The sequence below is a fragment of the Furipterus horrens genome, unplaced genomic scaffold (assembly GCF_987537825.1).
Source record: "Furipterus horrens unplaced genomic scaffold, mFurHor1.1.pri manual_scaffold_8, whole genome shotgun sequence".
Taxonomy (NCBI): Eukaryota; Metazoa; Chordata; class Mammalia; order Chiroptera; family Furipteridae; genus Furipterus; species Furipterus horrens.
In genome coordinates, this window is record NW_028327178.1 from 7900810 (window position 1) to 7917018 (window position 16209).

At 46.9% G+C, this 16209-nt stretch overlaps 1 protein-coding gene across 1 annotated transcript in view; it reads left to right on the top strand.

Moving 5' to 3' along the window:
• The first annotated feature begins 5124 nt into the window (after positions 1-5124).
• The window catches only part of BCL2 (BCL2 apoptosis regulator), a 163423-nt gene continuing 152338 nt past the window's right edge, over positions 5125-16209 (top strand). Inside the window, exon 1 of the mRNA XM_090285416.1 lies at positions 5125-7076. Within this exon, the coding sequence (XP_090141542.1) occupies positions 6513-7076 (564 nt within the window). The 5' untranslated portion in view covers positions 5125-6512. The remainder of the gene's footprint in view (positions 7077-16209) is intronic.

Here is a 16209-nt window from a genome sequence, read left to right on the forward strand (position 1 = left end):
GTGGTATTATTCAGTAAAATTGGGGTGACCTGAACACAGGCACAAAGACACCAGGACTGTCGATCTGGTTACAGACAGCTAGTAAATGACTAAAAAGGTGGGGAGTGTCCACCGCGTGGACCAAGGATTGGTTCATCTCCCACGTGGGACAGAGCAGGATGGCAAGAGGTTTCATCATGATACCCAGATGCACAATTTAAAACTTAGGACTCCTTTACTTCTCAGATTTTCTATTTAATATTTTTGGACTTCAGTTGACTAGGTAAAGTGAAACTGAGGATGTTGGGGGCGGGACTATTGTGGTACCATTTATATCCCCATGTTATAAATGAGGGCACAGGAACTCGGCCAAGGTCACACGTACTAAGCAAGAGAGCGAAGATTCAAATTCCTGTTTTGACTCCTGAGCTCCCAGCCTGTGCTTCATCTCTTATTGCGGCACAAGTGGAATTCTGGGACTGCCCAGGAGAGTCAGGGACAGGCTCACGGGGAAGAGGAAACGTGAGAAATGAGGATGAGTTTGCCATGAGAAGGCTGAGGGCGTTTCAGGGAGACGAGCAGATATGCAGAGGCAAAAGCTGTGAGAGGTCTTGGCATATTTCAGAAAGCTCACAGAGGTAATAGAGTTGCAAGATGAAAGGAATGCAGAAGGATGCCCAGGTGGCGGGCTTGGGCCACGTCACACCGTGCATAAGAGTTGAGATTTTAGCCTCTGGGAAACTTTGAGCAGAAACATGGCCAGATTCAAGCTTTAGAAGCATCCTGGTTCCCCTTGAAATGCAGGGGTCGCTGAGTCTTTGGGCCTTAAAATAGATCATCCTCCTTCGTTTGTAAGATACCTTACTGGATGCCTGTTATTGGTGTAGTTGTGTGCCCCCAAAACATGTTGATGTCCTAACCCCAAGTACCTGCGATTTTGATCTTATTTGGAAATGGAGTCTTTACAAAAAGACCCAAGTGAAGATGAGCTTATTAGAGTCCTAATCCAGTATGACTGGTGACCAACCATACAATAGGAGAAAATAAACATAGGCAGAACCCCGTCTGATGACAGAGGCGGAGGCTGGAGTGATGCCGCTACAAGCCAAGGACTGCCAGCCACCCCCAGGAGCTGGAGGACGCGAGGAAGGCTTTTCCCCTGGAGTCTTCAAAGGCAGCACGGCCTTGCCAATGCCTTGACTTTGGATTTCAAGCCTCCAGAACTGTCGGAGAATACATTTCTGTTTTAAGCCCCCCAGTCTGGGGTATTTTTGTCATGCCAGCCCTAGGATTCAAACATATCCTTGATTTTTCTACATGTATTGATGAGGAATTAATATTTAGGAGAAACTGCTCTGTGCTAACTAGTATGAGAGACTAAGTTAATTTTGCATATTAAGAACATAAATTCTTTGTCTGTTAATCCCCTCATACCATGGTGTTTCATGTTGTTTGGTTCTATTAGTGCAGTTTCAATCCAGGGAGAGCAGGAGGCATTTGAAAAATGTAAGTTTCTCCTTTTATTTCACTTTAAAAGCAAAGTCATTCGTTTGAAAGGAAAAAAATTACCACAAGTGAATTTCCGGCACGTTCCTTTGTAAACCAAAAGTAAACGCTACTTGCCCGCTATTAAACTTGCACAAAGAATGATTGATCTGCTGTTCATTGCCTAGTTTCAAAGGTTGTTGCTCAATTATTCTGAACATTTTTTGAGGTTTAGGACTACCAAGCCTTGGCTTAACTGAGAAACCCAGATTTGGCAAGAGTGTTCTGATGATGAGGATGGTTTGAGAGGACAGAGAAGACGACTTAGATGTGATCACTCTTACAGCAGAAGACAGACTCTGGAGCGGAAGTGATTTGGGAACAGTATTACTGTATTAGTATTAGTAACTAACCAGTAACATTATTACATAGTGTTTGCCAACAAAGTATCCAAGCCATTTGAAAGAGCGTGGCACTAAACAGAAGAGTTTATAATGTAGCCCTGAGTGTGGCTCAGCTGGGCATTGTCCCACAAAGGGAAAGGTCGCCAATATGATTCCAGGTCAGAGTACATGCCTGGGCTGTGGGCTCAGTCCCCAGTCAGCGTGTGTCGGAGAGGTGACAGATGAATGTTTCTCTCTTCCTCTCCCTCCCGTCCCCTCTCTCTAAAAATAAATAACACCTTTTAAAAAAGTTTATAATGTATAAGATACTTATGCCAACTCTATCTCAATAAAGCTGGAAACAGTGATTTAGAAGATACTTGAAATTGGAAGTTAGCATTTTGGATTATCTAGGTCCGTGGCATGTTAATTTTAAGCAGTTAATTTCTTCTTTGGTGAAGACTATATGCACTTGATTTTACTCTCTCTAGTCAGTTTGTTTTAGCTATGGATTTATCTCCACTTCAATTTGCCTAAATGGTTTGGGGTCATGTTTTATATTTTTAACTTTCATCTTACCTCTTAGTTGTCCATTCTCTCAAAGATACCTTTTTACCCTCATTTAAAATAAAAAAGTTTAATAGTTGGGGAGATCTTATGCATACCTATATTAAACATTAATATAGTACGTCCAGATTAAAATGATGTTCTTTTTGAATTTCATAAACTTTGGAAATATTTCTATTGGTGAACGATACCATTGAACATCAGCCAGTAGGTGGCGAAAACTGGCAATGAAAAGCTTTTTGTTTGGCAGACTGGAGAGGAAAGGAAAACACAGGCCTTTCAGACTCTGGATCAGGTCTCCCCTCCCTGCATCTTGGTCTTTTCTCTTACTGGTGCTACCCTCCTCCTAGACCCCGGCCAGGCGAAGCTGGCAAAGGGCTTGTCCATTGGCTCTTAAAGGCGGAAGATGTCTTGGGAAAACGTACACATTTGGAAGGTTGTAGGAGGGAGTCTGTCACAGGTCTGAGATTCAAACCCAGCACTCCTGACTGAGGTCCCTCCACCACCTCATCAATGCCCAGAAACAAAGTTAATGCACACACATCTGAGCAATACCTGACCTCACTCTTTAAAGTGGAGTCTAATAAATATGGAATCCTAATGGAGGAAGAGTTCCACCCTTTCCATGCAGAGTCCCCGGGAATATAATCCTTAGTCAAGGACTGTCATAAAGACCTGTCCTGATAATGTTTGGTTATGGTCAATGTGCCACATAAGGCATCAGTCTGGGGGCACCTGTAAAGTGAGGCTCCACGCAGCAGAGGAGGGGAAGAATAAGGAAGTTTTTCTTTCTCTGGGAATGAGGTTATGTTTTGTTCTGGCTGCCCCTTTGCAGAAGTGCGATCTCTTCCAGCCCTCCTCTCATTTCCTCACTCACGCGCTGGATCTCAGAAGCACTAAGCCTTTCAATTCCTCTTAAGTAATGCTGGAGGTTTGCGACAAGGCTCTGAAAAGATCTCCAAACCAGAATGCTGTGCCATTAGGTGGGTTTCTACTAATTCTGTGGGAACATGTATCTCAGGGTCAAGCTATACCCAGTGTCCATCTCCAGGCCAGAATACCTCCCCGTCATTGCCATGCATACAAGGGGACTCTGTCACAGCCACCAGAAGAAAGGACAGAGCATCTTCCTTCATTCCCTCTTGCCCGGACACGAAGTTTGGACCAGACACTCATTCCCACAGGCAAGAGGTTAGCATATGGGCTGATCAGGTTGACAGAAGAAAAGGAACATACTTTGCTGTACTTATTTTCCTTAGGAATAAAACGCTTTGATTTTAGGCGAGGCACAAGGCAAAATAAAGACAGCGTCTGAACATATTCATATGAAGTGCAGGGCTCATTTGTCAGTTTTCTATGACCACAATCCAGTGTCCTATATCTTTGTACTTGAGCCCTAATAAGCAAGGCGCTGCGCTTTCAGTAAACATTTTTTCCTCTGGGCTTTATTTGTCAAAGACTCTTAGAGATAAAAATAGTTAAGCACGTGCAACTTGATTGCAGTCTTGGGCTTTTCTCTGAGGAGCTATTCATGCTGATGAATTAAAAACCGTGCTTGTGTGTACATATGTGTGTGTGTGTGTGTGATGTATGTGTGTGTGTAGCTAACTTGAGAAGGTGTGGCCATCTGGGATTGGCTTCTAGCGTCCGTGAAGGCCTTTAGAAACCCACCCACTCGGGTGTTGGGACTGTGGGCCTGGAAGTTAACCATGTAGACCTTCTCGGAGCCGGGCCCTAACCCAGGGCCGAAATTGCCAGGAGCCAAGGCAAAGCATTTTACAGAAAGAACCATTTCAAAGCCCCTATATCCTCCACTCGCCCCTCCGCTGGCCGCTGAGAGTCCCGTCTGGCCTTGGTCTTGGGTGGTGCCTCCAGAGCGTGTGTTCTGCGTGGACACCTGGGAAGCAACTTGAAAGTAAACAAGTCGCCTGGAGCTTCCCTCGCTAACGAAGGGGCAGCGTCGCCTCTCTTCACGGAAGGGCAGCGCTGAGGTCCCTGGGCTTGGGCTGAGATCGGCCGCCGAGGCCGAGCGCCGGTAATACGATGGGTGTGCGCGCAACTCACACACACACACACACACACACACACACACACACACACACTCACACGGCTAGGACGGGTCGCAGCGGTTCCCCCGCTGGTTTTCTCGGGCGCACCCACCCACTGAGCCGCCGCCAGCCTGGCTGCGTGCAATTCCCCGGGCGCCCCGGCCCCTCGCGGGCCCCGAGCGCGCCGCAGGCCCGAGGAGGCCCCTCGCACACCCACCGCGCCGCGGCCGCGCGGGAGGCCTGCGCCGCCCGCGCCACCCACCGGCCGGGCGGAGCGGGAGGAGCGGGCCCAGAGGGCGGGCGGGGGCCGTCCCAGGCGCGCCCTCCCCCGATCGGCCCTGCGCGCCATGTGTCCCCGGCCGAGCGCGCCGCGTTCGGCCCGGCCGCGGCTCCTTTAACCCGAAAAAGGGAGCGGGGCGGAGGGGGCGGTGGGGCGGCTCAGAGGAGGGCTCTTTCTTTCTTCTTTTTTTGAATGAACCGTGTGACGTACGTACAGGAAACCAGTCGGTTAGAGCGGAGAATGAAGTAAGAGGCCAGGCCCCCCCACCCCGCCCCGCGCCCGCCCCCTTCCTCTCCGCCCCCTCCCCCGCCCGCCGCGCGCCCGCGCGCCCGCCCGCCGCTCTCGGTTTCCCCGCCGAGCCTCCGCCGCCGCCGCTGCCAGCGAAGGTGCCGGGCGCCGGGCCCTCCCCGCCTGCGCGGCCGTCATCGCCCGGAGCGGGTGCGCGGGGAGACGGCCGCCGCCAGCAACGCCGCGCAGGAGCAGGAGGAGGAGAAAGGGTGCGCAGCCCGGAGGCGGGGTGCGCCGGTGGGGTGCAGCGGAAGAGAGGGTCCAGGGGGGAGAACTTCGTAGCAGTCATCCTTTTTAGGAAAAGAGGGAAAAAATAAAACCCTCCCCCACCACCTCCTCCCCCCCCCTCGCGCACCACACACAGCGCGGGCTCCTCGGCTCTGCACCGGCGGGCCGGGCGCGTCCTGCCTTCATTTATCAAGCAGCTTTTCGGAAAATGCATTTGCCGTCCGGAGTTTAATCAGAAGAGGATTCCTGCCCCCGCGCCCTGCGCGTCCGCCGGCCCCCGGTCCCTGTCTCGCCCCCCGGGGAGGCGCGAAGCGGTCCCGCGGATAGGGGTCCATGTCTGTGCCCGCGCGTGTGTGCGCGCGTGTAAATTGCCGAGAGGGGGCAAAATCACAGGACTTATGCAAATACTGGACTGAACATTGTAATTCATCTGCCGCCACCGCTGCCCTTTTTCTTTTTTCTTTCTTTTTTTTTTTTTTCCTCGTGCTCCTGAGACCTCCGGTTGGGATTCCTGCGGATTGACATTTCTGTGAAGGAGCCGTCTGAGAACCCATCTGCCAGTGCTCATTTTTACCGCTCCACGCACCCCCAACTCCTGATCCATTGGGAAGTTTTACAGCCGCTTCCACCGGGGAGTCCTGAAGATCGATGGGATCCTTGCCTGATGCATTTGTTTTATTTTCACAAAAAAGGAAACTTGACGGAGGATCATGCTGCCCTTAAAAGAGACAAGTAAGTTCTTTGCACAGGAAATTGGTTTAATGTAACTTTTTGATAGAGACATTTGGGATTTTAACTTTTAAGTGCATTCGAATAAGTTTAATTTCCAGGCTGTTTAATACATTCTTTTTAGCCGTGTGGTTGTAGTGTGTATGCCCTGCGTTCGCCCAGGATGTAAAGGAAGATGCACCTGATTTTGACTTATCGGTGGTTTTTTCCTTCTCTCTCTAACCTTTCAGGGTCATAGAGGAAGTAAACTAATACTGACAATAATTAAGAATAATGTGCCTCACGAAATAAAGATCCGAAAGGAATTGAAATAAAAATTTCCTGCATCTCATGCCAAAAGGGAAACACCAGAATCAAGCGTTCCGCGTGACCGAAGACACCCCCTCATCCAAGAATGCAAAGCGCATCCAATAAAATAGCTGGATTATAACTATTCTGCTTCTTTCGCGGCCGCGGGGCGGGAGCGGGGGCGAGAGGTGCTCTTGGTACCCGGCTGCTCCTCCTCGGCTTCTCCTCGGGGGCAGGATGGCGCACGCCGGGAGAACAGGGTACGATAACCGGGAGATAGTGATGAAGTACATCCACTATAAGCTGTCGCAGAGGGGCTACGAGTGGGATGCCGGCGACGCGAGCGCCGCGCCCCCGGGCGCCACCCCCGCGCTGGGCATCTTCTCCTCCCAGCCCGGGCGCACCCCGGCGCCCGCCAGGACCTCGCCGCCGCCCCCCGCCGCCGCCGCCGCCGCTGCTGCGGGGCCCGCACTGAGCCCCGTGCCCCCCGTGGTCCACCTGACCCTGCGCCAGGCCGGCGACGACTTCTCCCGCCGCTACCGCCGCGACTTCGCCGAGATGTCCAGCCAGCTGCACCTGACGCCGTTCACCGCGCGGGGGCGCTTCGCCACGGTGGTGGAGGAGCTCTTCAGGGACGGCGTGAACTGGGGGAGGATTGTGGCCTTCTTTGAATTCGGTGGGGTCATGTGCGTGGAGAGCGTCAACCGGGAGATGTCGCCCCTGGTGGACAACATCGCCCTGTGGATGACGGAGTACCTGAACCGGCACCTGCACACCTGGATCCAGGATAACGGAGGCTGGGTAGGTGCACGTCTGATTGAATGTGAATCTGGGATGGAAGTCTCAGGTCTGAGATGGGGTGGTCAGAGCGTGGGTGGGCTCCTCGGCCAAGGACAGGCTAATGAGTCAGTGAAGGAGAATCAGGCTTGTTGCTTCCCACCCGCTTTTCTCTTGTACAAAGCTTGCCTTGCCAACCACAGCCATCATTCCTTCCCACCCAAGGTGTTCACCTTGCCTGCCAGCTGCTGAGGTTCAAAGATCCAGCATTTGCTGGCCAGTAAGATGTTGGGATAAATGGTATCTGTCCAGAGTTCCCTCGAACGGGGGATCCAAGTATACCTAGCACCACAGTTGCCTGGCCTGAGTAACTGTTGTTGAAATGGGAGACCCCTGGTTGGGTCCTGGCAGTCTGCATCCTACAACAAACTCCCTGGGGGTTTCTCCTTTGTACTAAAATTTGAGAACCACCCAATTAAAATAAAAGACTGCACCCAAGGACCAAGAGGCAAGCTTTTTCTGACTCACTTAGTGAAATCTACCCAAAGAGGACAGCCAAGGTGGCCCCTGTCCCTGGAAAGCTTAGCTGTGTTTCTGAAACTGTAAAGACTTTCCAAAAGCCCAGCATCCCCAGCCTGCGGGGTGTGCCGCATCCCCAGTGGGCGTGACCAAGTGACTTGAAGAACACTCAGCTGTAGATGCATTCGTTTGTCTCATCAGTGACAGAATTTGCATTGGCTGCGAACTTCATGTTCTATTTCTATAACTGGTGTACGATTTTCAAGTTCACTGGAATTTTACTGGCTTTGAGTTTTCATCCCCTAGAACCCACATCATTGGTCTGGGCTGAACAAACGTGCGCCTCCGCTACCTGCGGGAAGCATAGAAGCGCTGGTTCTTAGCTGTGAATTCTCTCATGCTCTGACTGTAGCTGAAGTGATCGATGTCTGTAGGGTTGAGGGGCATCTGTGAGATGGTTTTTTTTCTGGGATTGTGCTGGATAGAGCTGCTGTCATGTTACCATAAAGTTCTTGGGGGGGGGGGTGTGATTCTCTGGGGGAGAAGAACTGTAATTGAGATCCACACCTTATATCTAAAATTACTAATGAATGAAGGAGTAAAAGAGGAATAATTCTTGTTTGAGTTTTTTTAGACTTTTTGTTTTAAGCTACAGAATTACCTTTGAAAGAAGGAATCGGTTCAGTGTTTCCTTTTACAGTCTCTAGGGAGAATTACTAATATTATTATTTTATAGGACCTAACAGGAGCAAAAAGCCTACAAATGATTACAAGCGGATTCAATCTCAAGGAGCATGTTATGTATTTTACTAGAGTTTACAAAGTGTGTTGATGTTAGGGGCCAAAGAGAGAAAAGGCCAAGAGAAGTATATGGCTGACGTGACTGTCTGATGCTACTTGGCTGCAGCTGACAGAATGTTGATGTCACTCTTTAAAGTTTAAATGTGAAATTGACTAAAATACCCCCCCACATTTAAATCTCTACAAGCTAATGCTCCTTATAAATTGTTTTGTTTTGTTTTGAGTTGCTATATTATCAGATCTTTAGTAATTCTGGAAGAATTCGCCAAAGGGCGGAAAGAATATTTCTGTTAAATGTTTGGCTAAGTAGGTGGTTTTATTTTTAACCACCATAACCAAAGAGGTAGGGACTTCTAGACTCCAAAATGGTCATTTTAAGACCAAAGTAAAACTGACTGAACAGTTCTACTATTTCATATTTTTATGGAAAGTATAATAGCTAAGAATTCTCTTTCTGGTTGACAGAAGGCTAAGGTAGTAACTGTCATCTCTCAAGTAACTTAAGAAGAAGATGGGAAACAGGCATATGTTTATGATCAAAATTAAGATATAACCTTGATCTTTGTTGTTGAGTTGTAGTAATCTCATGCAATTGAGTGCTCTTTTTAAGTGAAGGCTCACGTTTCCTCCTTTCAAAATAGAGTTTTTGTTGTAGAGCCCGTCTTTGTGGTCAACAGGTATCTGAGGTTAATAAATGTAGAGGCTACATTTTATGATGCCAAACCACAACAACATACCATAGAACATGATAAAAAATTTTTGACAAAACCTATTATAGTAAAAATAAATCAGAGAGAAGTACAAATGGCTGATGGTAAAATGTGCAGTTTTCAGAACAACATACAGATGAATGACTATATAGGAAAACAAAGAAAGTTGGCAAAAAGTATATATCAGGAAATGGCAACAAAGTGGACATTGTTTGAATAAAAGTGGTAGGAATGATGTACCCATCCTTTCAAATGGGCATCATTCATCTAAATTTTTGTTTCAGGCATCTGGCATACAGACAGACAGGTGCTCCTCCAAATTTGCATCTGTCAGGGTTGCATCTCTAGTAGCATGCTGCAGCTTACAGTGGAAAGTATTCTTCATAACGATAATAAAGCTTCAGAAGAGAGCTAGCATATTTTTTAAACATTTGACAGTGATTTGCACTGGATCCAAGACTCAGGGCATCAGCTTGTCTACTGAATAGATACTCGTAGGGGCTTTAGACTCGAAGTCACTGTTTTTCTTTGCTGCTGTTGATGCAAACTTAGAACCTCTGGAGGCCGATGAAACTGTTTGCATTCCGCGTTCCATAACTTGGGGAAGGCAGGGTCTTGGAATGAGAGGCGTTTGAGAGATGGTCCCAGAGTCCTACAAATTAAATAAAGCCTAGAGAAGAAATTGGCTGCCGAGTAGGATGTGGCTTTATCCTAACTCTGAATAAGGCGTTGTGCGGCATCCAGAGGGAGGCAGGACAGAGGGAGCAGAGAGATGGCCCCAGTTCTAGGGCATGTCTAAGACCCTGCCGGCCAAAGTGTGGTTCCCGGCTTGGCAGCATGGGCATCACCCGGGAGCGTCTCAGCGCTCCGGCATCTCAGGTTCCACCCCAGAGCCAGGGAGGCAGGGTCTGTGGTTCACACGCTCTCCGGGAGTTCGTACACACACGAGAATCAGAGATACACCCTCTTCTATTCCTGGCGACATCTTTTACAAAGATGGACAATCTGGGATAGGTCCTGCAGCGTCCCTTTGCAGCGGCTTCCCAGGGTCACAGTATTAACCCTTGGGGGGACTAAGTTGGAATGAAAGAGCCAGAGATACAGGACGATAAGCTCAGTCTTCTCCACAATGTTCTCCGTGGTAATTACGCAGTTTGCCTTGGCATCACGCATTACAGTAAGATCGCCTTCCTGCTCCAGCGAGAGGCAGGAGATTTCCTCCTTTTCATCTCTCCATTAGTTATTCTTTTATCTCCTTACAACACAGTTGAAATTCTGGAGGTGGGTTTAGTGGCCCCCACATTGCTTCAAGAAGAAGAGGCCCTTGCAAGCCAAGGGGTGAGATGCGGGCAAGTCGAAGGTGAGTGGAAATTGATCACACCGTCCAAACTGAGAAATGTGATATTTACTTTCACGTCTGAGAAGAGAGTGGGAAGGGGCGCCCTGGGCTGAATGGGAGTGAGCCTGGTTCGTTCTGCCGATGAGATGAGAGGGCGGTGTGCCTTTGCTTTGCTTTTTTTTGGTCTTTTGGTCTTTTGGTCTTTGTGGTTTAGGAAGACAGAAACTTACTTCTCCACATCCAGCAGAGGTAGCTTCCTTTTTATTAGTTGGTCAATGAGCAGTTTCTCTTTTCTGTATCTAGTCCAGTTCTACCAAAATATTTGATTAACTGGAAAGCAATACCATTCCCATCCCTGTGTACAAAACACAGGGAAAGGCATCGTTTTTCAAGGGGCCGCGTACCAGCGGCTAATGGCCAATTTTGGCAGCAAAATGATAAGATTAAAAATAGCCTGAAGATGATCCAGTCTTAAATAATATATTTAATGATGAACTTTCCTTGGGAAAGTGCATCTGTCTGCTAACAACCACATGACCCCTTTCAATAATTCATTTTGTAGAAAAAAAAATACATTATTGCTCCTAGAGTTTGCAGTCATGTGCTGTTGAGTAATTGTATTTCTGGACCTTTGTAAAAGGTCTCTTCTGCTTCAGGGCCGTGGTTGCTACTTCATGTCTGTTGAAAACATGGCTTTCTTTTTCGCCTCCTGTTGCTTCTAGCTGCGCTTTCTAGTGAGAACTGATTGATCTTGTTAGCAATCCTTGATTGAACTGGTGTATTTCAGATTGCTTAAATGTCATTAGGCCACGCAGCACACCCGGTAACAAAAAGCCACAGATTTTTTTTTTTTTTTTCTAAAGCCAGGCTCTTATAGTTTTTCCTTATCTCTACTCCCAGTCCTAGCCAACTTGGGGGAGGAATGATAAACCACTCATAAAGCAGGTGTGTGGGTGCTGTTATTAATAGTGGTCCCTCCCACCCAGCACACCCCACACCCATTTCTGAGGTTACCCACCGTTTCTCTGCAACCGTTCAGCAAAGCAGGGTTTCAGCCGAAGCGCGTTCGTACTAGAAACACAACACTGTCTTTGTAGTGTACAGGTAGAAAGGTTTTTCCCCCAGAGATATATTGTATTTGAGGTTCAAAGGTTCTGCTAAACCTTTTTAAGGTAATCTAATATCACCTTATTCAGGTATAGCAGTAACCTCGAAAGCCGGTCACCCTTTCCCCTCTGGCTCCATACAGAGACCACTCAGTGAATTTACTTCCCTGGGAAGCTTCTCTTTTATCCCTCTTGGTTTGATTCAAACAAAATTAGTGTTTGACGTCTAAATGGCATTGACAATGAAAACCGGCCAGGGACTGGGACTGTTATTCAGTAGACGTGACCGCAAGGCTGCCATGTGCCCTGGGTTCGTTTGGGGGCACAGGACAGAAAGCCTGGCCCCTCTCCTGGGAGAGCGCACAGGCTTGTGCTGGGTGTCTCAAGTCAACTGGCAGTTGCCATGCAGCCGGATGGGCATGATCCTAGATGAAGAAAACTCCGTGTATGTTATTTTGCGTACATATCAGTCTTTGTTTAAGAATGTTATTTCTAATCATATGGCTGTTCATTTGAGCATTAGGCCTGATTTCCATAGGAGGAGAAATGTTGATGAATCTTGAAATCCTGTGTAACAAGACATACACTTAAGAGAACTGAAGGGGGGGGGGTTCCCTTGTTAAATATTTACCCATTAAGCACTCTTTCTACACATTAAGAAGACTTAATAAACACTAGTCTGCCATTCTTAAGGTATTTCATTAGTTCTTTTTAAGTAAAAGACCATCACGGTCCTGATGAGGATGATTAGAATAGCTTCATTTGAAGAAGTGTCTTCCTGCAGTCAGTCTTGCATGCAGAAAAATACAAGTCGATTTTGAACCAGAACAAGGGTTCTTCTTTGGGATAGGAAACACAATGCTTTTGTTCTGTTTTGGTTTTTAGGTATAGTACTGTTCTGTTAATCAAGAGACTCCTCTTCCAAATGCTATTTGCAGAAATCCCTAGCGCCCGTAGTTTGTGTTCCTAAAGAGCAGGTGTTCAGCTTCTAACTTCTTGCCCCCCTGGCCCCCCTCTCTTCAAATGGAGATTGTAAAACTTTTGAAATTACAACAGAGCCATTTGCATTTTTAAAACTATTTTTGTGAGTCCCCTCGTGTTCTGATCTACGCTCAGTTCTGTAGTGCTAACATTATTTCTGTGCTTTTTATTTGCCAGACAAAAAGATAAAGCCAGCTGTCCTTCAGGGAGAATGAAGATTGATTAGTTCTCTCTCTCCAAAGCCATTTGGGCTTTCTCACAGGGACCCCACCTCATCCCCCTTGACTGTCCTCTACCTGCCCATGGTGCCACCACAGGGGACACCTCCTTCGTAGCTGTGGCTCCTCATTGCGTTCCAGCACATGAAGGGTAGAATTCGCCTGAAGAATGAGCCTTATGCCTGGGCACCAGCAAGAGGCAACAGAAAAGGGTCTGACCAAAGCTAGAATGAACCCCCAACTCCAATCTTGCTAGAGACAGACAGCAGGGCAAAGAAGACGCCTGCTCACAGAGACAATGCATTCCCTCTAGAGACCATAAATTCCAGTCCTGTGCAGGGAAGAGATAGAATCAGCTGGCAGGATTTTTCCTGGCTCTGATCTCTGCTGTGTGAGATTCGAGTGGGGGCTAAGCTGTAGCCTCAGACCAGTTTTGACTTACTGAAGTCGACTAAAATAACTTAGACTGAAGACACTTCCCCAAACACCCTCTTCAACATGTGCGAAAGGGACTCTCCCTGACATGCTGGGGTGACCATTTGTAGCAATGTGCTGAGAGCTGCCTGGGTGGCTTGCTTTGGGTGACTGACAGATTCTACCAGGAAGTTCACTGTAGAATCTCTCTCTGACACGTGGCACACAGAGTATGCACTTCACAGGGAAACCCTTTTGTTGGAAAATTGGTATTTCCATACTTCCACTGGCTTTGCCTTTAGAATTTCAGGACTAGAGCTCTATTTCACTTTTAGTTAATGATCTGCTCCCCAGCTCTCTGAGGCTTCACTATACTGGCTTAAAAACTTATAACCGACTTCATTCTCTTCTTGACTCTGTCTCCTGAGAAAAACCCAAGACCCACTGTGTCAAGAGAAGGTTCAGATTTTCAGGGGAGATTTTTACCATTGAAACCAACACCTCTTCCTCTGACAGTTCCAATGACTACATTTTGCTACTTTTAACTGTTTTTTCTTAAGCTTCGAAGGAGAACGGAGCGTTAACACTTGGAGCACCAACCCGGGTGTCAATGTTGTTGGGTGACTTTTCTTGACTTGTTCCAACTCTTCTTAAGCAACACTCAAGTATCTCCTGCTTTAGAACGTGATGAATGTTATTTCTATGCATTACCTCTGCAACGGAATCGCAGCCAAATGTTCCGCTCAGCCGCATTAGAATTTTCAAAGAGAATATGGGACAGATACTTAGTGCTGTTCATTCAGTGCCTATTTGTGACATATATTACGTCCTTACAATTAGGAAAAGAATAAGATTAGTTACAAATTATATCATCAGCTTTAGATATTGATTTTTTTTAATCACTTTGAAACAAGTGCAAGTTTATGAAGGATGCCAGTTGGCACTTACGAGGCTAAAGCTTCAGGACTGTCTCCGAGCCATCTCTAGGAGGAAGTCCAGCCCGCATCCCTCTGCGTCTCTTTCTCTATTTTTTAACATGGAAAACTTTTAGAGGTGGTTTTGAGCTATTTCATAACCAAATTATAAGTGCAATAAGACAGAGCCACTTACTAACTATTAAAGTGGCAGGATAAGGAGAAAAAGATTTGAAGAAGTCTTGATCAAGAGAAATGAGCAAAACTTCACCCTGAGTTCCTAGTCACCAGGACAGTGATGGAGAGGGCAAGGGTTATAAGATCTTCTGATGTGAGATGGCATGGGCACTAACTTTTTTCACTAGAGAACTGTTTATTGAGAGCCTACTATGTGCAGAGCTCTATGCCAGGGATTTCAGTAGAGGAAAACAAGTGTAAGATAACCTTTGCCTTCAAGGAACTTAACAACCAGTAGGGAGACTGAGATAAGTCCATATGTAAACGGCTGTGCAGTTGACACTCTTTAGTGAAAGAGAGAAATGTGGTCCAGTTGGAAGGAGATCTGGAAGAGTTTCATTCCAGAGATGATAGGTATGGGATAAGGGAAGAATGGCATTTCACGCTAGCAGAGCGGAGGAGTCAAAGCAGGCAGAAATGTATGAGGCACGTTTGGGGAGTTGCAAAGAGTTGGATCTCTCATAACCTAAGACCGGGTCCTAAGTCCAGTGGTTTGTGTTTAACTTGGTTGCCATTAAAAGGATCTTGAAAGGGTCCTGAGACATCTGTGGGCTTGAGAAGATTGACGATGACTAATGCCGGACAGTGGGACGCCGGGTAGGAGGTTTGAACCACAGCGGTGGAGGCGGGAATGGAAAAGACAAGACAAGACAAGACAAGACGTGGGGGATGGTAACGTCAATCCAAGGGACTGACAACAAATGGGATGTGAGCAATGAGCAACAGGAAGAAACAAAGGACTCAAGGTCGAAACCCAGCTGGTTCAAAAACTGATACTGTTCTTAAGAGAGACAGGAAAGATAAGAACAGTCACTGTTTTGTGGGGTAAATGGGATGACATTTAATTTTGGACATTTTCAATTTGATCTTCCAGTAGGATGTCCACGTAGAATGCCCACCAGCAATTGGCCTTACAGATCTGGAGCTTAAGAGAAGAGTTTGGGCTAGAATACAATCTACATTTCCCCCCAAACTGTGTAGATTTCCCATTTTCTCTTTCAAGTCCCAAAGGGGTCCTCGTGGCCACTGCTAACTCTTATCTGCTGTGACCACTGCTGTTCCCACACTGCCTTTCCCAAAAGTTCTCTGTAGACTTCTGTGGGTTGGGTCAACGTGATTAACTTGGAGTTGTGCTGTTCAAAGGTTGGCCTCCCACTACCAGGCTGCCTGCTTAAAAAATATCTCAACTTGAGTGAAATTAGTGTTGTTGATGTCCTGCTAGTGTCATCCATTTGTGGAGGGCTTCACGGTGTTCTCCTTCACCGGGGCTTCCTCCTTGAATAAAATATTTCTCCTAGTAAATTTATCCTGGCACCTAGCATAATAGCTAGCAGTGCGCACACATTGATTGTTTATTGAATTAATGAATTAATAAAATGATTATGTTAGAGAAATTTGGGACATTTACTCATTCTAACCCAGCTGATGTTTCCCCACGCCCCTCATTATAGTGTACGTATGTGTATGTGTATGTGTGTGTATATGTTAAATGTCCCATCCCTGAGATCTTTAATATTTAATAGAAATGAAAACAGAAAATTACCTATGAACTCTTTTGATTCCATCCTTCATCATTGACTTGAAAAAGTATGTCATTTATACCTGATATTGTCTAGATTTTGCTTGGTAGTAAACATTCAGCTTTGATTAGTCCTTAATGCTAATGTTAGACACTGGCCTGCTGATTGTCAGGTTATGTCTTGTTTGCGCAAAGAATCCATACATACAATCTACTTACATGTGCCTAGGTGCTCTTGGTCCTCATGTTTCATATGTCAAGCTCTGTCCAGACCATGAAAGTCTTGACATTTGAGATTATCCATCACCTTACTCTTAAAGAAATCCAAGGTTGTTCAAGGTTCTCCCAGTGGGAACAAGGTGGGGACTTTCCCTCTGATCTGAGCTCAACTCTAAAAGA